Consider the following 22769-nt stretch of genomic DNA (forward strand, 5'->3'; position numbering starts at 1 on the left):
GCTAAACAATGATTAGTGGTAGAGGTAGGAATGGGATCCAAGGTTGTCTGACTGCAGACCAGGGCCCGGGTGCATCACCACCATGTTCTCCTGCCCTCATGATGTCACCGAGTGAAAATAAGGATGAAAGGAAAACAGTAAAATGGAGGCTTATATTTTGGGTGGAAGAAAAAGACTTGAAAGCAGGAAGAGCTAAGTACTATCAGAGAGGTTGACATGAGATGACTCAGAGCTCAGAGGGTATATCCTGCCTTCAAGAGCTGCCGTACAGACTACATGGGGTCAGGATGGGCAGAAGGGATCGGGGCAGAGTGCTCCCCAGTGACGGGAGGGTGTGAAGTGCTGGGAGTTTCATTTCACAGTCTTTAGAAAGAGGAACAAAACATTGCTGGGCAAATTACTACTAGAATTTGTAAGTAAAAGAGAAATGGAGATTATAGTATCTATGACAAGGTTCCATAGAGTACAGATGGGGTAGTGATTGAGCATAGAGCATAGGTAACATTTCTTCGTACTCTCATGGCCTGTTGCTTGCACCACTTCTTATTCCAGAAAAAGTCAGATGCACAACTGAGATAGATAAATATCCTAGAGAAGGAGTGCCCTCTTAATCCCCTAGCAGACAATTCGAGCATCCAGTTCCTGAAGAATGCGGTAACTGATAGCCTGCCTAAGTCTGTTAGAGTGAACCATCTTAAGGATTAAAAATACTTCTAGTTTTTTTGTTTTTGTTTTTTAAGTTACTGTTGCTGTACGTGAGAAGGAAATTTTGAAGTAGAGGTTTATGTAGTATCTTTTTAATGGGGGTATAGTGCTTATTTTACCTTCCTACTTTTAATTCTGTGAATCCTCTTGCTGCCATAAAGAGGATTTGGCGATCACCGTAACTCGAGTCAAAGAATTTAGCCTTTTGGGCACGATATCTTCATCTGCAAAATGAAGGTACTGATACCAGACCACCACTCTCTCTGGTATTTTCAGAAAACGGGAAGAATGTGCCTGGCACGCAATATTCAAAATAGGTTATTTCAGCGGACCAAGAATACTAATAACATTGTTTTTAGTATGGCTACATTAGCAGCTAGCCAGTTTAGTAAGTTCTCAAGTGTCAGGTGCTGGGCAAGGGTCAATAATCCCCAATTTAGTTGAGTCTTACCTGCTAGGTGAATTGTTTTTATGTCCATTTTACAGCTGGGGTAGCTGAGGCTGCTGAGATTGGAACTCAGGTCTAATTTAATTCTCGGTGCCTCATGCTCAACCTTTATATTCCTTCCACTAACACATCAGGATGTGGGTGGAGATCCTGACTGACATTTCTTGTCTACTTTTTCAGCCACATTGAGCCAGACACATGTTTTCCTAACTTCGGGGAAAGTTTTCACTACTCTTAAAGTTTATTTTTTGAATTTATTTTGAGAGAGAGGGAGGAGGGAGGGTGGAAGGGAGAAAGAGAAAGAAAGAGAGGAAGAGAAAGGGGGAGGGTCAGAGAGGGAGAGAGGGAGAGAGAGAATCCCAAGCAGGCTCTGAGCCGTCAGCACAGAACCCAATGCAGGGCTCGAACTCAGAAACTGCAAGATCATGAACTGAGCTGAAATCAAGAGTTGGACGCTTAACTGACTGAGCCACCCAGGAGCCCTTTCCGTGTTCTTTAGAAATTACTGAACTGTAGAGGACTGTGGGAGAGGCTATATCCCAAGAAAGGCCAACTTCTCTGGTGTCCTTTCTGGTGTATCTACCTCTGCCCTGTAGATAAATGTTGATATGATTGTGTCACTCTGCTGCTCAAGATCTTGCCCCCCGCCCCAGTGATTTCCCATCCCTTAGGCCCTCCATGAGCTGGCCACTGCCTTCATGTCCAGCTTCCTCTCTGGTCCTGTTCACCCCTCAAGTTTTGACAGCCTGGCCACAGTAAACTCTTGCTTCCCAAGGAACCATTCTGTAGCCAGTCTTCATGCTTTCCCTTGACCAAGTCCCATCCCTCCTCTGGGGGAGGACTTTGCCAGCATCCTGTGGTGTACCTGGAGACTCCTCCCAGCTGTGCAGAGTCCCTGGCAGTAATTTATGTGGTGTTGAAGCTTTTCTCTGGCCCTGAGGCTGTGAGCTCTCTGAAGTTAGGGTCAGGTCTTGTTCTCTTACTACCCTCTGTGCCCGGCACAATTCAGGGATTTGTTGAATGAAGGGAGAAGAAAGCATAAAATAATTTAAATGTGGTCACAATATTCATGCTTTTTGAACACAGATCTTTTCTTTTAAAAAAAAATTTTTTTTAACGTTTATTTATTTTTGAGACAGAGAGAGACAGAGCATGAATGGGGGAGGGTCAGAGAGAGGGAGACACAGAATCTGAAACAGGCTCCAGGCTCTGAGCTGTCAGCACAGAGCCCGACGCGGGGCTCAAACTCACGGACCGCGAGATCATGACCTGAGCCGAAGTCGTTCGCTCAACCGACCGAGCCACCCAGGCGCCCCAACAGATCTTTTCTTCTAAGTATTCAAAGTACAGTAAAACCTTGATTTGCAAGCATAATTTGTTCCAGAAACATGCTTGTAATCCAAAGCACTTGTATATCAAAGTGAATTTTAAGTACCATTGGCCCAGTTGTGATCATGTGATGTTTGGCGTTACGTACTACTTGCATTGCAAGACATTGCTCATTTATCAAGTTGAAATTTATTAGAAAGATTGCTTCGTCTTGCGGAACACTTGTGGAACAAGTTAATTGCAATCCAGGGTTTTACTGTATATTCATGTGTAATTTAAGACTGCATTAAGTTAGGTGTGGTGAGGCTGTTGGAGTCCGTCAGCAAGGGGCCAGCTCCTCCAGAAGCCCCACCGAGGCAGGATGTGGCAGGAGTTAAGAAGCAAGCAGAGCCTATCTGGCAGAGATGGGTTTGAGTCCTAGTTTACCCCTGAACTTCCAGATCGCTGTGGTCAGAGTACTTTACCTCTCAAAGCCTCAGTTTCCTCCACCATGAAGATGATGGTTTCTATCTTGAAGAATGATTATAAGGACTTAATGAGATAATTAGTATGGTGTCTGATACATTCACGTGCACAGTACTATTAAGACACAAAGGGTGTTTTGCCATGGTTTTATCCTTATGGGTTACTAAGCAACCTCATTTAATAAGTTGATAGATACTGTTGCTGTCACATTGAATTTCCATGTTAGGATGCGAGAAATTTTGTATTAAGTGTGAGACAAAACAAAGTTGGACTCTTTCTTGAAGTTACTTTAGTAACGTTTCTAAGAGGGCTTTCTCAGTGGTGAAGTATCTGCACATAGGTACCTTTCATAATAAGGTTCGTAAAACATGTTTATATTGGTCAACTAAAGGTTTATAGTTGGTCTTATCACAAAAGTTAATATACTGTAGAAGTTAGGGTTAGAGGATGATCAAAACTATTTTGTGTTTACATTGAAAAGCCTTCTGACCACAACCCCAGTTTGATCATTCGATGTAAATTGCTAATAAAGTCCAAGGGAGAGATAAATGGAAGCTCTCTCTCTTTCTGTCCGTCCCCATCCATCCATCCATCCATCCATCCATCCATCCATCCATCCATCCATTTGCCTGTGTATCTGTAAGAAATGGAAGGAAGAGCCTTGAACTACAGGCCAGCTCTTCCACAAGAACCCGTATGGTACAATAACTACCCACTTTCTGACATTGGAAAGTATCCATTTCTGCACTTGTGTCTCCCAAATCATCTCAGTGGCGCAGGGTTGCTCAAGGTGCTACAGTTGATGATAAGCAGTGCTGAATAGAAGATGTGGTTTCCTGGGAAACTGATGTATTCGCCTCTTCTTAGCAGTGAAAATCCTATCAAGAGCCTCTGTGATATGGCAGAAAATGCCGGGTAGTTTCTTGCCTGGTGTCTGCAATGGGCCTCTCTGATTTCACCCTTGTCCCATTATGGTCTCATCTCAACAAAGCAGCCAGAGGGATCCTTTTGGAGTGAAACTTAGATCTTGTCACCTTTTACACAGAGTTCTGCAGTGGTTTCCCACTGGAGTTGACACCTATGTCCTTAAGACAGCTTTACTTGTTCCTGACCTTGCCTCCCATTCCTCTCCTCTTCTGCTTCAACTGCCATGTTTCCTGTCTTAAGCAATCCAGGCACGTGTCATTTTAGGGCCTTTGCACTTTCAGTCTCTGAACATGAAATTCTCTTTCACCTCTACATGGTTCACTCTGAGTTTATTCAGCTCTCCGATAGAACATCAGCTCACTGGGGGCATTTTCCTCCTTTCCCATTTAAGATATCTCTTTACCCTACGTTACTTTTCTGAGCTCTTGCAAATCCCTCGCATATCAGACATTTGATTATTTCCTGTCTCTGTCTCCACTAGAATGATAGTGAAGGCAGGTAGTTTGTTGTAACCACAGCACCTGTACCATGCAGTAGATCTCTTCAATGGATGAATGTATGGGGAAACATGGTGGTTGGTTCTGCCTCCCTTGTGAACTATGGACACACCATTCCCTCACCTTCTGTGTCATTGGGGGTTGTGATGGTCAAATGGGACAGCCTATACAGAAGTGCCTTATGAACAGTGATCACTAAGAAAATGCAAGGTGTTATTCTTACCCAGATTAATTACATACTTAGGCTTTGGGATTGGTTCTTTGTGTTGGTTGCTACAGATGTTCAGGTCTTGCTGGGCGATGTGCTGAATTAGGAAGAAAGAATGGATTCCAATTGACTTTTGGCTGAACGTTGCCTTTGGTGAAGCCAATATTTGGCAGCTTTGTATGTAGGTCCTATTTTTCACTGGCAGAGGACTCTGAACAGTTGACCTGAAGATATAGAGAAAGTTCAAAGTATGGGGCTAAAAAGGACAAGGCCAGAAAAATGGGCTCCTGTATTCTAAAGCCACTGTCAATTCTAAAGTGGGACTGGGAATGGGAAAGGAATCGCTTAGTGTGCCCTCTCCTCCCAACACTGCTGTGTATGACGCAGGAGAGATGGACTTACGGTGGGGGGTGTGTGGCCATTAATTGGACGTGGGTAGTTTGGAAAAGCACATTCTGTGATGTGTCACAAGGAGACACTTCCCATAGTGCGTCTTTTGCCCTCAGTTCTTTTTTTTTCTTTTGTAATCTTAAATCAATTTTATTTAATATAGAGTGTTTTATTAGTTTCAGGTAGAAGTACGATGAGTCAACAATTCTCTGTGTTACTCAGTGCTCATCCTGATAAGTGCACTCTTAATCCCCTTCACCTATTTTTCCCTTGGACCTACCTCCCCTCTGGCAACCACCAGTTGTCTATATTTAAGAGTCTGTTTTGTTTCTTTCTTCTTTTTTTATTTGTTTGTTTGTTTTTTCAAATTCCACATGTAAGTGAAATCCTATGGTATTTGTGTTTCTCCGACTGACCTACTGTGCTTAGCACTCCATCCTCTAGGTCCATCCATGTTGTTGCAAATGGGAAGAACTCATTTTTAAAAAATTTAAAATTCCAGTGTACTTAACATATGTTGTTATATTAGTTTCAGGTGCATGAGATAGTGATTCACCAGTTCCATGTATGGAAGTGCCCTCAGTTCTTGATTTTGATCAGATGAAATATTCTTTGCAAGCATCAAAATTCAGCTCTTGCCTGCCCACCCCCTTCCTTTTTACCCAAGGTGTTTCCAGATTGCAGTTCCTGGTAGGGTGGATATATCTGTCTTCTTGTTTTCCTGTATTTTCCATCTTGCCCCTTTTCTGCTTCAATTAAAGTGTTAGTTGCTTTGTTCTTCTAGCCCTTCCTCCTCTTGCCATTGCCATCACTCCCCAGCCCGTTGCTGCTGCTGTTTTCTCCTTTCCCTCCCCACTGAGCCCTCATCCTTTTCTCTTCGTTCATTGCCTCCCACACCCTCTTCTGGAGCTAGGGCTATATGGGGTTTTGGGGTGCTCTTTCCTCATTGCCCTGTGCCCTCAGTTTCTGTGGCCTCATGTTTGCCATGCTGCGGCTTGGCCGGCTTTTACCTGCACTTGTTCCCATTCAAGCAGGAGAAGAGTAAAGAGGAGAGGCATGGGTCCTGGACTCATGGTGTGTACTTTGACAGAGGGGATGAGAATGGAGGAAGAGAAGAGGCAAGAGCATGAGGAGAGGTGGATGTTGTGCAGTGAGCTTTGGGGAACTTGGACAGCGTTGATTGATTCTGCTTCTGACTCGTTTCCATAAAAGCCTTTCTTTCCGAGTTCCTGGAGGAGGAGCACGGGGTGAGCTAGTAAATCTTCCAACTAGTGGCTTGGAGCACGTGAAAAGCATTGGATGGAGGGTGAAGACCTGGGCCCCTGCCCTGGGTCTGCAATGTGGTGGGACCCGGAACAAGGCACCTGCTGGTACGGCGTTCAGTTTCCTCACCTTGAAGTCAGATATTTATCAGATGAGCTCTGAGGCTTCTTAGAGCCCTGTATTTTGTAAATTTCTGAATCCTTACTTCTCTGCGCAGGCATTCCTCATTCTTGTATCTTTGTGCTAGTCATTACTTGGTAGGACAATCAGTACTGTTGTTTAAGAATGGCCTCTGTGTGTGTGTGCATGTGTGTGCGTTTGCGTGTCGTTGGTAGAGAGTAGAATTTGTGTTCTGGCACAGATGCTGGTCAGATGAGGAGGAGAAAGGGCACTGTTCCATTCTTTTGTACCCTCATAAGGAGGGACTTCCTGTGGAATGCTGGACCTACGTGTTCTACCCTGAAATAAGAATACAGACCGTTGTGTCCCTGTTATTTGCCCAGGAGTTATCAATTCACGGAAACTTAGGGTTCTTTGTATCGCTGATAGTCTTGGTTTTGGTTTGGCACATTCAGTGCTGTCTGTGGACCCACACTGACTTTCACATGAGACCTGGTTTGTCATACATTTGTAGACCTCAAGCATTGAAAAATAACCAAATGATATTATTGTCTGCTTAAGTTCAACCCACATCTTCGGCTCAGGTCATGATCTCATGGTTCGTGGGTTTGAGCCCCACGTCAGGCTCTGTGCCGACACCTCAGAGCCTGGAGCCTGCTTCGGATTAATTGTCTCCCTCTCTCTCTCTCTCTGCCCCTCCCCTGTGCACATTCTCTCTCTCTCTCTCTCTTTCTCTCAAATAAACTTAAAAAATTTTTCAGAGCCTGGAGCCTGTTTCGGATTCTGTGTCTCCCTCTCTCTCTGCCCCTCACCTGTGCACATTCTCTCTCTCTTTCTCTCAAAAGTAAATAAACTTAAAAAAAAATTTCTTTTTTTAAGTCACCTGGGGGCGGGGGGCACCTGGGTGGCTCAGTCACTTAAGTGTCCGACTTCGGCTCAGGTCATGATCTCACAGTTCATGAGTTTGAGCCCCGCATCGGGCTCTGTGCTGACAGCTCAGAGCCTGGAGCCTGCTTTGGATTCTGTGTCTCCCTCTCTCTCTGCCCCTTCCCTGCTCATGCTGTCTCTTTCTCTCTCTCTAAAATAAATAAACCACACACACACAAAAAAATTAAAGTTCCCCATAATACTTTGGGAAGAAAAGTGTTTTCCTTTGGGGGGAAAAAGTTTTCCTTTGAGGAAAAAAAATGGTTTTCCTTCAGGAAAAAAGTTTTAATGTCATCTGTTTAGTGTCTGTAAGGCCCCTCTGACTCTAGGATCCCCTCTGGTGGTCTATATTGGAAGATCAAGTTCCCCCACCCTCATTTTCTTTTTTCTTTTTTTCTTTTTTTTTCTATTTTTAAAGGTTTATCTATTTTTGAGAGAGAGAGTGAGAGAGAGAGAGAGAGAATGCTAGCTCACCACCTATGAGTGGGGAAGGTGCACAGAGAGGGAGACAGAGAATCCCAAGTAGGCTCTGCACTGTCAGCACAGAGCTCGACAAGGTTCTTGAACTCACGAACCAGGAGATCATGACCTGAGCTGAAGTCGGACACTTAACCGACTGAGCCACCCAGGCGCCTTATGGGGAACTTTAATATACAGAATGGACATAACTTCTTTATTATAAATGTATTCTTCAAATATAAATATATTAAATTTATTAATTCACTGAGAACAGTGACTTAGCCTGGCAGTTCAGGTCCTTTCCAGTGTATTAAAATTTGATAATTAATACATTTAAGCAAATGAAAGGTTTTTAGATTTAAAAATAATTAGAAACCTACTTTCCACAGTGAAATTTAAATGGGATGCTTGTGAACTCTCACCGTGTCTGTTAGTCTCTGTTAGAATCCATAGTTCCCTGATCTTCGTTTGAAAACCACTAAGGTAGAGAATGAAAATGAATTAACCATCAACCCAAGGAGCTAGGAAACTGAACCAAAAGAATAAGGGAGCGATTAGATTTTTTTTTTTTTTTTAATTTGAGCGAGGGGAGGGGCAGAGACGGAGAGAGAGAATCTTAAACACGCTGAGTGTGGAGCCAGATGTGGGATTCAATCCCATAGCCCTGGGATCATGACCTGAACCAAAGTCAAGAGTTGAGAGCTCAACTGACTGAGCCACCCAGGCCACACCAAGTGAGAGATTAATTTAAACACACACACACACACACACACACACACACACACACCCCAAAATACCACTTGTCTAGACCCACATATTCTTTTCATACTAAAGCTATTAATCTAGAATTCTATACCAGGTAGCATAGATTCTAGATGTGCAAGACTAGATCAGTCCTTATTTGGCTCTGTCCTCTATTACAATGCATAAAGAAGCAAAACAAAAACAAACAAGCCCTGTGTTCTGGTTGTGCTTATTCCTTAAGCTAATGCAATCTTTGTCATCTTTGGACATCTGTGATCCTGACAAGGCTCTCACTGTAGAACTGAACTCTGTGCCCTGTCCTTCCCTCCATTGTTCTGTGCTTTCCCCCTTGGGGCCTGCAGAACATGTCAGAGCCCCTGTCTGCATGATAGACCCTCAGATATTTGTAACAGTGAACATTTAACCATGATTCTTCTCTTCTTTGGCAAAACAGTCCCAGTTCCTTCAATTGTTCTTCATATGACAACATGGTTTCTCTGTCCCTTTGGCATCCTTGTCCTTTTCCTCTGAATGTATTGTCAGTTTTGTCTATATTTAAGTATTCCATGGCCCACGTATGTCTGATGGAGAGCAGAGCCAGACCATACCCATTTAGTGGAGTTAATAGATTTTCATCCATGCAGGGTAGGGTAGAGTTAGCATTTTTGGGTGGTGGTCTCAGTGATAAGTCATGCTTAGTTAATTAGTGAAAATCCTAATACACGTCCAGTTAAACTGCAATTTACTTCATTATTTTTTTTATTTTTTTAATGTTTATTTCTGAGAGAGCAAACACAACTGCGAGAGGGGTAGAGAGAGAGAGACACATACACACACACACACACACACACACACACACACACCCAGAATCCGAAGCAGGTTCCAGGCTCTGAGCTGTCAGCACAGAGCCGGACACGGGGCTCGGAACCATGAACCATGGGATCATGACCTGAGCCATAGTCGGATGCTTAGCCGACTGAGCCACCTAGGCATCCCTCCTTTATTTCTTATTTATGCACTGGCTTGTTTTGGAACCAAGCACAGGACCTTTCTTCCTCAAGAATTACTGGGATGATACAAGAGTAGATGTTACAACTAGAATTTTCTTACACCTAAGCCAGTACATTTTCTGCTATGGTCTGCTTGAAGTGTCATAAATTATTCAGTTTCTAGGAATGCTTTGTTTTCATACATCTGTGAGTAAGTCGGTCTTTTTTTATTCTATTTTTTATTAAAAAAATTTTTTTAATGTTTATTTTTGGGAGGTGGGGGAGTAGCAGAGAGAGGGAGACACAGAATCTGAAGCAGGCTCCAGGCCCTGAACTATCAGCACAGAGCCCGACGTGAGGCTTGAACTCACAGAGAGATCATGACCTGAGCCGAAGTCAGATGCTTAAGTGACTGAACCACCCAGATGCCCCAAGTTAGTGATTTTAAAAGGAAGCAAACTAAGGAGGTTTTTAAAGCCTACTTTGGTTTTTTTCTTGAGGAATTTGGAGTAATTTACGGACCCCTGTCATGAATTTTGGTTTCTTACTCAATTTAGCTTTGATACAGAAACAAAGGCTATTTCACTTCTGTAGTGGTAAATCATTACATCAAGTGTGAAAGTCATGGAGAATTTTTGACTTGTGTGTTTATATTTACCTGACTTTATTGCAGAGGTGTGAAAAATGGGTGGCTTTTAAATATTAACATATGCATTTAATTTATGGTAAATATTCCTTTTAGTAAATAACTGTTAAGTATGTAATTCAGATCTTTTAAATACTTGACGGTTTTTTTGTCTTTGTGTTCTATCAGCTGCTGAGAGAGACATGGTGAAGTCTAACATTGTGATTATGGATTGGTCCAGCTCTTGGGCTTGTTAATTTCTTTTTTTTTTTTATACAGATTTAATGGTATGATAACCTACTTTTCAACTGAAGATGATGCAGACTTCCTCTTTCCAAGTCTTACTATGTCTTTAAAAATCTACTTTTTCTGATACTATTTTGGCCATACTAGCTTTCTTTCAGTTGGTACATCTTTTTACCTTTTTTTTTTTTAATGTTTATTTATTTTTGAGAGAGAGAGAGCGTGAGCAAGGGAGGAGCAGAGAGCAGAGAGAGGGAGACACAGAATCCAAGGCAGGTTCCAGGCTCTGAGCTGTCAGCACAGAGCCTGACGTGGGACTTGAATTCATAAACCACAGGATCATGACCTGAGCCAAAGTCGGAAGCTTAACCGGCTGAGCCACCCAAGCGCACCTATCTTTTTACTTTTAAACTTTCTGTGTTATTTTTATTTTTGAGTTAAAAGATTCCCTTCTGACCGTGTTAGTTCTTATTTGGATCAGTTCATTTGCACTTAATATACTTGCTGGTATATTTGGATTTATATCCTATAACCATCTATTTGACATACGTTTTTGTTTCTCCCATCTTTCTGATTAATAAAATATTTTTAATTGAGTTTTTCTTTTATAACTTGTTAATTATATGTTTTTATACTAATGTTTACTTGCAACTTAAAACATGTATATTTGACATGAGCATAATAAGCTATTACTTTTAACATTTGCCCCAAACTGGTAGATACTTGAATTCCATTTACCTTTCACATTATTGTCGACAGACATAGTTCCACAAATATTATAAACACCATGACATAGTTACTGTTTGGTGCATTAGATACTCATTATATCTACTATTTGGTATCTCCTTTTGGGTGTCTGTTTATGTTTTAGATCCTTTTATTTCTGCTTGAATAATTCCCTTTAGTATTTCTTTCAGTGCTGACCTGCTGGTGATGAATTCCTCAGAATTTGTCTGAAACATTTTAATTTCAGCTTCATTTTTAAGAATGTTTGACGGGCATAGAATTTTAGGACATCCATTATTTTCTTTCATCACTTGAAAGATACCATTCTGTTGTCTGAGTGGTTCTCTTCTTTCTGGAATTTTAATGCATTTTGTCCTTTTTTCCATAGTTCTCTGATGCCTTTAAGAAAAGGACTTTGTGGGGCGCCAGGGTGGCTCAGTCGATTAAGCATCTGACTTTGGTTCATGTCATGATCTCACGGTTTGTGAGGTTGAGCTCCACGTCGGGCTCTGTGCTGACGGCTCAGAGCCTGGAGCCTGCTTTGGATTCTGTGTCTCCCTCTCTCTCTGCCCCTTCCCCACTCACACTCTGTTTATGTCTCTCCAAATTGAATAAACATTAAAAAAAAAAAAAAAGGCTTGAATTGGAAAATCTGTGGCTAAATATAAAGAACTTAAAAAAAAAAAAAAAAGAATAGGACTTTGTAATTTTTCTGCCTTTATTTTCTAGTTGTTGTCGGCAGGAACGCTGGCCCGCTGTGGACTGTTTCGTCCTGTCTGGAAATAGAAGCCATTCCTACTTGAAAGGCTCTTTCTGAAGAAATGTCTTAGAAGCCTTTGAAGTCATTTTGGTTTATCTTCACCAAGAAAAAAATGATACTCTGATAGCCCCCTCAAATTTAACCAATTTGCATTCACCTATATTTTGTTGATTTAGTTTTGCTTTGGGATAAGAAATTTGAATGGTCTTGAGATTTTATACTACACAAAAGGTGGCTTGAACATGCTTTGAAGTCATTGGTTCCTAAACTTTTTGAACCATATGTTTCTGTACACTCAGAAGAATATCTAACTAAAAGAGTTTCTCCCCAGATGAATGCCTGAAACCCTGCATACATTTTGAGGTGCCTGAGGAGCATTGCTTTTCCCTCCCCTCTCCACTCCTCCTCTCCCTGTGGATTTCAGGGTGAGAATCATCGTGTTAAGTACATGAAACAGAGGTCGAGGTGAATGTAAAGGTGTAGTAAGTCACTAAATGCTTGAGCACTGCTGTTGGTATGGTCACATGTTGGGGAGAAAAGCGTGCTGGGCCTGGGATGGCAAGATGAGGATTTGGGTTTGTGGTTCTGCCACTCACTGGACCTCATAGTACCGGGGTTTTCATTTTGACAGTGGGAGTCATGGTAATCTTTCCTAGGACTTGCTGTGGGAATAAGATGAGAAAATACACAATAAAGCACTTTGTAAATCATGAAACACTGTGCGTATAAAAGATAATATGTGTGTTTCGGGGCGCCTGGGTGGCTCAGCCGGTTAAGCGCCCGACTTCAGCTCAGGTCATGATCTCGTGGTCTGTGAGTTCGAGCCCCGCGTCGGGCTCTGTGCTGACAGCTCAGAGCCTGGAGCCTGTTTCAGATTCTGTGTCTCCCTCTCTCTCTGTCCCTCCCCTGTTCATGCTCTGTCTCTCTCTGTCTCAAAAATAAATAAACGTTTAAAAAAAATTAAAAAAAAAAAGATAATATGTGTGTTTACATGTGTCTAGATCTATAATATGTGCACACACATACAGGAAATAATTTCTGCATTTTCTCATGTCTGTTGAAAGAAGTGCTTAAACAGAGAAACGTAGAAGAGAAGGCTTAGTGCCTGCAGTAGTTTCTTTGGCATTGTGCTTGAAGAATGGAAAGCAGATGACCTAACTTGGAGCTTGGGGCAGAAATCAAGACACTCTATACTGTCCATCTGGTTCTGGAGTCTTGATCTAGTTAGTGGTAACTAGTTCCTGTACTTGTATTTACTTATGAAATTGGATAATACACTTGAGAAAATTTTCAAGAATCTCCAAACATATTTAACACTGCTCTTCAGAGAAGGTTCTATGCAGAATTATTTTTTGTTGTAAAGAAGACAGGTTTCAGATCAAATCAAGTATCAGATCAAATTTGATAATTGACTTAGGGCATTATGTTGATATTAGCATAATGGCTTTCATTGACATATATTAGTAAACTTTCAGTACAGTATTTGGTATCTTAGTTAACATGTACCCTTATTGTAGTTGCATCATAAAAATTACTCTAGGGGTGCCTGGGTGGCTCGTCGGTTAAGCGTCCGACTTCGGCTCAGGTCATGATCTCACGGTCTGTGGGTTCGAGCCCTGCATCGGGCTCTGTGCTGACAGCTCAGAGCCTGGAGCCTGCTTCCGATTCTGTGTCTCCCTCTCTCTCTGGCCCTCCCCTGCTCATGTTCTGTCTCTCTCTGTCGCAAAAATAAATAAAAACATTAAAAAAAATTAAAAAAATAAAAATAAAAATTACTCTATATAAAGACTATGCAGAATACCTTGAAAAACAGTAGTACATGTTTTACTGTCCTATAAAAAGATGACCAATGTTATTATTAAGTTCCCATTTCTATTTAGTTATGTAAAGTTAGAGTTGAATTATATGCATACTTTTGAGAATATGAGGAAATCCATAAACCTTTCCTCAGAAGAATGGACACATACACATAAAAAGAGAGTTTGGCTTACAATTTTTAAGGGGTTCCTAGACCAGCTGAAACCTATTTATGGATTCTTCCTGTGGCCCCAAATTAAGAAACCCCACTATAAAAAGATGCATACTTTGTTCTCATTGTCATAATTTGAAACTATAGTATTTATTGCCTATTCATGCCAGATACTTTAGAAACTAGATGGTTAAGTTTGTTGAGCAAACAACACTGTTACTAACCAAATAGAATTACACATACATTGTCTATAGAGGGTGAGAGTTAAGACTATAAGGAGAGCATTAGCACAGGGATATTCAGTGATCATAATACAGGCACCAAGTTACTCAAGGTATTTAGAGACCTAGATCAATGAAAAAATATTGAGAATGTGCACATTGGTGTCAATCATTTCCATCTGAAACATTCATCGGAAGAGGAATAAAAAAGTTGCGTGACAGAAATAGTATTAAATCTTTTTGTCGCGTGAAACTTTTTTGGTTGTTTGAGAAGAAATCCACAGATGTCACAGCATTTCAGCAGAAAGCTTGGTCTTTCAGAAGTATTGATGAGTTTTACAAGCAGAATTTCTTTATGAGATGCTTCATGGTAAAAAATGTTGGTTTAATTTACGTGCATGTGTGTTTGTATCGAGGTATATTTAGTATGGGTGTAGTTCAGCTTCTTTACTCAATATTTGTTCTCATTTTCCATGTTGCTGTCCTGTAGAGATTTTACAAGAGTATTTGAGTGCTTTTTATTTGGGCAAGAATAGATAACTGGTGGTACATCTTCATTGTTTAGAGAGGAAAGGGACTGATTCTCATGTTCATCTAAACCGGTGGACTTGAGAAAGTGAAAATTTTGAACTGCTTAAGGCAAACATGAATGGAAAAAGGAAGACCAGAGTTCTTAAAGTTGAAGTTGGATCTTACTGCTAGCAATGTTGACAATATTTAGTAGTACACTTTAATAAAAGTGGGCAATAAATGTCACTGGTAAGGGAAAAAAGGTGAATGATATTAAGGAGGAACTGTTTACTATCCATAAATTTGGAAATAAAAGCTTTGGCAAGGTTGCAACGAAAAGAATACTCGTGACCAGCACAGGTGGCCATGAACTTTGAGAGAACATTATTGGAGAGCAGTTCGGCAATTTGTGAGCAGCTTTCACACTTTTGGAACCCTTTCTGGAATTTTGTTCTACAAAAGTAAAGCATGATGTACCTGAAAAGGTTTGGTGGAATATTGTTAACAATGTTAACCTAGAAACGGTCTTAAAGTACAACATTACAAGTAGACCGCCTTCTGACTTTATGTGCTTATGGATTTTTGTGTTTAATATGGAATTAATTGGAAATTGAGACATGTGGAATGAGGCCTTCTTTTCCCCCCTAATAGAGGCTTTTGTTCCAAAACAATTTGCTGGGTCACCTGTTCTTTCCGCACTGGCTTTACATGTCCCCTTTATTACATACTTTTTATGCGTCTGCTTCTGGACTTCATACTTAGTCGTCTGTCTTTGTGCCCCTGTCATGCTATTTAAATTATTATGGTTCTTTTGTATGCTTTGCTTTGAGCTGGGGCAAATTCAGACCCCGCCCTGCGTAGCCCAAGCATAGCATTATCTTTCTCCCAACTGTTTCTAGTCTTGTGTATCTGTTCTTCCAGATGCACTTTAAAATAAGCTCACTCCTGGGGCGCCTGGGTGGCGCAGTCGGTTAAGCGGCCGACTTCAGCCAGGTCACGATCTCGCGGTCCGTGAGTTCGAGCCCAGCGTCAGGCTCTGGGCTGATGGCTCGGAGCCTGGAGCCTGTTTCCGATTCTGTGTCTCCCTCTCTCTGTCCCTCCCCCGTTCATGCTCTGTCTCTCTCTGTCCCAAAAATAAATAAACGTTGAAAAAAAAAATTAAAAAAATAAAAAATAAATAAAATAAAATAAGCTCACTCCATTTGAAAAATTAAGTTTGGGTTTTGACTACAGCATGTTAAATGTTTGGGTTTACCTGGGGAGATATTTTTGCCTGTTAAGCCTCTTACTGTGTCCACAATTTTCAGTGAAATGAGTGTGCGTTGTTTTTAAACTTGGGATAGAGTGAGCTGGCAGAAAGGTGATGACACATGTTTAGCATTTCTCCCTAGAAGCACAGCGATTCTGATAGTGATGTAGACGAATTCACTTGGGAAAGCTTAAAGTTTTAATTGTCCAAAACAAAGTATGAAATGACTCCAAGTGGGGAAACGATGGAGGCACATGGGAATTCTGTAAGTTGGAATTTATCTTTTCCATTAATAAAATCAATACCCTTTAAGAAAAAGAGCAGGTTTTCGGTGGCCACAGTGGTTAGAAAGACCCCAATCTGACCCCCAAATCGTCCCTGGGTCCTGATTATTTACACTGTACTTGTTTTTCAGAACATTTTCTGAAACCTATTTTTCCTGTTGTGTGTCACTTCATCCGAATCTCCTTCGAACTCTAACTTCCCTGAATGAAAATGTTCATGTTCTTTAGTATTCATATTTCCTTTTTCTGGCGTCTTCTCCTGCCAACCCTCCATCCCATTCTATCCCATTGGGCTTCTCTCTTAGTTTCTGCATCACCCCCTTCCCTCCTCCTCCCATAATACTTTCTGTGTCTTTCTGGTCTCCTTGTGATTAGCAAATAAGAGGGCTGCTTTCATTGCTGAGTAGTATTGTTCATGCTAAGACTCTGGGCATCTCTCTTTAATGGATATGTCTTATTTCTGGCCTGTTGTTGTTTATCTTCTTGTATCAATGTAGAGCATGGTGTGGTCTCAAAAGGAAGGCATACCTAAATTGTAAAACTGTTCTGTTCGGGGGTGAATTGCTTTGGAAAGGGTTGCAGCTAAACTCGTTTATAAATTGTGGGTGGTCCTTGTTCACCCAACCAAATAAAATAGTAATGTGATGGTTGTTTTGACCAGATCCAGATTAGATATCCTTTTGATCTATGGAAAACTTTGATTTGTTTATACAATTTGTTTTCTTTATCAAAAAAAAAAAAAATACCAGTCAGGTCAGATTCTGTTCGCAGACAATTAACAGTCTCTTTAGCAACCAGGAACATGACTAACACAAGCTGTCCTTCCTTTTTTAGGAAATGGAATTTCATCGAAGTTTCCTCTCTGTCATGTCAGACATTTGTTACTGTTTTTTTTACTTTTCAGATCCTCTTCCTGAACTTTTTTGGAAGCTGTCGTATGGTGCATTTTTCTTGGTGTGTTACTTTCTATTGACGATATTTGTGTATGTTTGCACACGCTCACATGCAGAGAAAGGACAATCCAAAATTATAAACTCGTGTTTTTTTCCATGAAACCACAATTTGTGTTGATACCAATTCATAATTAATGATAATATTTCAGGGGCACCTGGGTGGCTCAGTTGGTTAAGTGTCCAACTATGGGTCAAGTCATGATCTCGTGTTCATGGGTTCGAGCCCTGCACTGGGCTCTGTGCTGACAGTTCAGAGCCTGGAGTCTGCTTCAGATTCTGTGTCTTCTACTCTCACTGTTCCTCCCCTACTCTCGCTCTGTCTCTCAAAAATAAATAAAGATTAAAATTAAAAAAAAAGATGTGTGTTTTTTTTTTTTTAACATTTATTCATTTTTGAGAGTGAGAGAGACAGAGCATGAGCAGGGGAGGGGCAGAGAGAGAGGGAGACACAGAATCTGAAGCAGGCTCCAGGCTCCAAGCTGTCAGCACAGGGCCCAATGCGGGGCTTGAACTCATGGACCTCGAGATCATGACCTGAGCCGAAGTCAGATGCTCAACTGACTGAGCCACCCAGGGACCCCAGATAATGTTTCAGGTGTATGATGGATTACAAACTGCCAGGAAAGCAGCCATTTTATTTTTAAAGTTTAGATGAAATATCCATGTGATTATTGGAGAAAGGAGTTATGCACTGATTTTGTTTCTGCTACTGATTGGCATAGTTCTTGATATCCTACAGAATATAGTGCTGAGACCCATCAAAGGCAAACAGATGTTAAGGAGACTGTGTAGAATTTCCTCTATTTCCTTTCCTCCCCTATCACGGGGGGAGGAACTTGCCAAGAGCGGGTTTGTTTTTGTTGGGCAAGCACACAAAAGCCCAGATGCTTCTCTGCACTGGGCCAAGCTCTGGAGGCCCTCCAAAGTGGGGGACCCTTTCCACCTCCTAGTTTCCATTATGCTGCCACTCCCATAGGCTGGGTGGAATGTACCATCTCTCTGGAGGACTCTCTTTGTTTTGTTTGCGTGTGTGTGTGTGTGTGTGTGTGTGTGTGTGTGTGTGTTTGTGTGGAGGGAGTGTCCTGAATCCTCAGAGTCTTCAAGCATCCCAAGATGGTCTGGCAATCTTGTCCATTACTGCCTCTCCCTCGGTTGTAGCAGTGCTGATCTAGTCCCTCCACATAGCCTCTGGATGGTGACATACCGAAGAGTCCTCACCTGCTGCCTGCTTCCTTGGCATACCTTCTTTCCTTGGAGTGTGCCTCTGGGACCCAAAGGCAGCTCCTCTCCTTTGGACCGGGGTACTTAGCAGGCTTTGTGCCAACCAGAAGCTCTCAGGAGAAAGTGTAAGGCCAGGCCGGATGAGAAAGAGGACCTGGAATTCCCTCAGAGAAGAAAATAGCACTTGGAAACGGCACAACGAGTGTGGGAGCATGTGGTGCAATTTATTTGGCAAAGTTCGTGAGTGTTTAAAGTTCTTACCACCTACTGTGATCCACTCTAGGGTAAGGCAATAACTAACAATAATTGTTTTGAGGGGCACCTGGGTGGCTCGGTTGGTTGAGTGTCGGACTTCGGCTCAGGTCATGATCTCACCGTTCCCGAGTTCAAGCCCCGCGTCGGGCTCTGTGCTGACAAATCGGAGCCTGGAGCCTGCTTTGGATTCTGTGTTTCCCTCTCTCTCTGCTCCTCCCCCTCTTGCATAAAATAAATACATGCTAAAAAAATTTAGAAAAATAATTGTTTTGAACCTTTGTACTATGGTTGTATATTAGGAACAGGAAAAAAAAAATTAAATAGAATCAATGATGTTTCTTAGGTAGGAAATAAAGGACAACAAAGTTGAATCACATTTCTATAGCTAGTAAATTTTAAAAGATTCCTTCCCTATGCTTTGGACTTCTTCAGGTTTAAAAACAGAACAAACCAGCTCTGACACCCATACTTTAATATATCAGAAAGCACCTGTCATTGAAAGTATTTGTTATTGGAAATGAGGATTTGTGATGTTTGAGTCTCAGCCACTTGAAATGAACATTAACAATGCTGTTTGGGACCCCAGACCTTTTGACTGTGTGTTTTTTTTAGAGCCAGGGCAACAAAGTGTGACGATGCCTCAACTTAACTCATTTTTTAGGGGCAGATGACCGTCTATGCAAAGTTTGGCAAAAATGTTTATCTTCCTGAAGATGCCGAGTTTTACTTTATTTATGATGGATCTCATCAGAGACACATCGTGATTGCACGGCGCACTGAGGATAATGTTCTCCAATCCAGCGTTCCAGGTAAGGTATAATCTTCACTCTGCATTTGAGAATTCTGTCTGGAAGCCTCTTTCCTCCAGGGACATAGGCTGGGAAGAGGACCAAGAGGAGCAAGTAAACAGTGCTCCAAGTGGGATGGGTTTGGGTTGAGAGGTGGAGAGAGGGTGGGGTAGGGGAGGGGACGGAGCCCATGAGAAGGCACACAGTGGGTTATCCAGCTGAGGTTCTTCCAGCTCTGTCAGCCTTGCCTTCGACTGAGCAGACCCACCCTGCTGGCCGCACCCAACTTTCACAGTGGGCTGTGCTTTGGGCATAGTTGAATGGAGGACTCCCTGTATCTTAGGAGCACCTCCTATTGTCCTACGGCCTACGGTCAGGGTGGCTCAGGCAGACCTGAGACGTGACCAGTAGGTTTTCATTCTCCCTGCCTACTTCGCCTGCACTGAGTCTGCTAGCCCTAGGGTCTGCCTGTCTCCCGCTTGCTCCTTTTGGTGTCTGGGGTTCCTTCCATGGCACTCTGTGTATCTAGACTTGTCTTTACCAGATCTCAGGCTCCATAACTTTGTCTTCCCACCACCCAAATGTTCGTGTTCAGAAACTTGTCATTCTCCTACATGTCTTCTTTGATTACCGTGGTGACAGATGACAAGTTAATATTTCATGTTAGTGTTTGTTAAGAACTAATAGTTCTCAGATGCAGCTGTTTTTGCAATTTCATTGGAATGTGGCTTATGTATCTGAGACATCAAGTTGCAGCCACAGAGCGTAATGAAGGTGTTATTATTTGCAGGGTGGGGGGGAGGATTTTGCTGTTTGGTTTATTGATGGATTGGTTTTCTTTAACCTCAATGCGTCTTTTAGGCCCTCTAAATTGCATTGTGGAGGGAACCTTCAGTTCTTTAATGGGTAAGTTGGCCTCATTTTTAGAGGAAAGATACTTTTTTTAAAAAAAAGTATTTCATATTTTTAGATAGAGATGGTGTGAGTAGGGGAGAGGGGGAGACAGGAAGAATCTGAAGCAGGCTCTACATGGAGCATAGAGCCAGACATGGGGCTGGAATTGCAAGACCCTGGCATCATTGCCTGAACTGAAATAGACACTCATCTGATTGAGCCACCCAGGTGCCCCTCGAGAAAGGATATTTCTTTCTTTCTTTTTTTTTTAAATTTTTTTTAACATTTATTTATTTTTGAGAGCGTGCACAAGTGGGGGAATGGCAGAGAGAGAGGGAGACACAGAATCTGAAGCAGGTTCCAGGCTCTGAGCTGTCAGTACAGAGCCAGACGTGGGGCTTGAACTCACAAACTGTGAGATCATGACCTGAGCCGAAGTCGGACGCTTAACCGACTGAGCCACCCAGGCGCCCCTAGAGGAAGGATATTTCTAAGTGCTTCTGCTGTGTATCTGTTACATGTGGGAAGAAGGTAGACAGTAAACATGCGAACAACCCATAGTGAGAATTGCAGAGAGGTGCGAAGGCCCTTCAGCCCTACCTCAGCCTGGTCATCAGATCAATCTGTTGTCACATTTCTGACGCCATGGGCAATTTTAAGCACTTCTCTCTCTGGTCCAGTAACTTCCATCCTTAGAAGAAAAAAAGCCAACCCTCTTTAATGGCACAGAGTCACTTTGTCTCTTTCTCTTTAGCCTTTGTCTTTCTGCTTTGACTTTTACGTTGATGTCTTTACTGCCTTTTGCTCCCCCCCTCCTTGCTTGATTTTCTCTCAGGAGGTGTCTAGTGGGGGAAGAATGAAAATAACGAAAGTGCAATCCTAATATCAAAACTTCTATCATTTTCTTTACTTGGATGCAGGGGTTAGCCCTCTTCCCCTTCCTTGTATGTTAAAATCTTTTTGATGGTAATGTCGCCTGTTTTGAAGTGAGAGGTCTTACCTTAGTTTTAACAGAATCCGTACAGGCAGGTGACAGTCCCTGTTTCTGAACCTTAAATGTCTGCTGTTGCAGCTTTCCCATGGTAGCTTCTAGGAAATGTGTAGAGTAGATTTCTGTAGTATGTACTGGAAGCTTATAGTCTGGGGGTGGGGGTTGCTATTTGGTGCCCACACCAGTAGATCATTTTTAAAGAGGTGATGTGAAATGGCACTGGTTCTCAGTAAACTGGGATGCTCTTGTTCCTGTGAAGGCTCCTATTAGCCATTTGCTTGGCTATGATTATAATAATCACAGAAGTTGGGTGGGACTAATTCCTGGAGCTTCTGTCAAGTGCAGCATAAAAATGTACCTGGAGAGTGGTTCACCCACCTGGACAAGATGAAGGGGGAGTATAAGGAGGGACAGGTGGCAGGATTTGATGACCACCCACAAGAGAAATACTAAGAGCACTTCCAAGAGACAGAAGCTATTCTCAGAGGTGGCAGGGGTGGGGGGCAATGAACAACATACGTAGGTATTTCTGATGAGTTGTCTTCACTTACCCTAACTCGTAATTCGAAGGACCTCTGTGGAGATACTTTATAAAACTATCGTCTAAATACCTAAAAATGGAAGAGTCAGGAGGAAGTGTCAGAGCAGGAAAGGGCCAAGGCCTTTAAAGTGACAAAGTTGAATGAAGTGTTTGGGGTAGGGGTACGAGGTGAAGGTGTGCCAAATAACAGTGTTGGATAATGATAGGAGAATAAACACTGAAGTGCTCAGAGCTTAAAAAGGTTAGTTTTCAAATAGGGCGTTATGGAAAGAAAATGGAACCTGTTTTAATTTGGCCCCACAAGCCCAGCAACATTTAAAGATAACTGGCTTCATTTCCCCTCTGCCTTGCTCTCCTGGAGCACGTGGTCTGCTTGGGCAGTGCAACGAAACTAGTGACCCCTGCCTGGGTGAGCACCTCATGTAGACCTTAGGTGAACTATTTCCTGTCTCGTTGTCCAGGCCATGGGCTTCAGGAGATGGTGATGGTGTCTGTGTGCCTCTGCTCAGAAGGTTACTCCCCGGTGATCATGGGCTCTGGCTCCGTGACCTACGTGGACAACATGGCCTGCAGGCTGGCTCGTTTGCTGGTCACCCAGGCTGATCGCCTCACAGCCGGTAGTCATCAGACCTTGCTGACTCCATTTGCCCTGACGGCGGGAGCTTTGCCTGCTTTGGATGAGGAGCTCGTGCTGGCTCTGACCCATCTGGAGATGCCACTTGGGTGGACTGTCTTGGGAAATTACTCACTTGAAGGTGGGTCCTCACCAGAATATTCAGATGTCTTTTCTGTATGTGCCTTACAATTTGTTGTCTGTCTCTGTGGGTTGATTTTCCTGCCCATTTTTTGACCTGATCCTCACTCTGATATGGCTGGATTCCTTGAGATCCTGGGGCACTCGTCTCTGGGCTGGTTGATGCTATTCGGGCTCTATTCGAGGCGGGGAAGAACTTTGCCTCAAAGAGGGAAGGACTGTTGCTTGGTGGTAGGGTCTTGCACCAGTTCCTTTGGGCTCTGGCTCTACTTCCCTTGGCATCTGTTCTTGCCATGAGCTTGCTGCACTATTTA

General features: G+C 42.4%; 1 protein-coding gene across 1 annotated transcript in view; it reads left to right on the forward strand.

Moving 5' to 3' along the window:
• The window catches only part of ARHGEF28 (Rho guanine nucleotide exchange factor 28), a 303361-nt gene that overhangs the window by 105399 nt on the left and 175193 nt on the right, over positions 1 to 22769 (forward strand). Inside the window, exons 3-4 of the mRNA XM_042988302.1 lie at positions 19149 to 19296; positions 22163 to 22456. Of these exons, the coding sequence (XP_042844236.1) occupies positions 19149 to 19296; positions 22163 to 22456 (442 nt within the window). The remainder of the gene's footprint in view (positions 1 to 19148; positions 19297 to 22162; positions 22457 to 22769) is intronic.

Source organism: Panthera tigris, chromosome A1, assembly GCF_018350195.1.
Source record: "Panthera tigris isolate Pti1 chromosome A1, P.tigris_Pti1_mat1.1, whole genome shotgun sequence".
Lineage (NCBI taxonomy): Eukaryota > Metazoa > Chordata > Mammalia > Carnivora > Felidae > Panthera > Panthera tigris.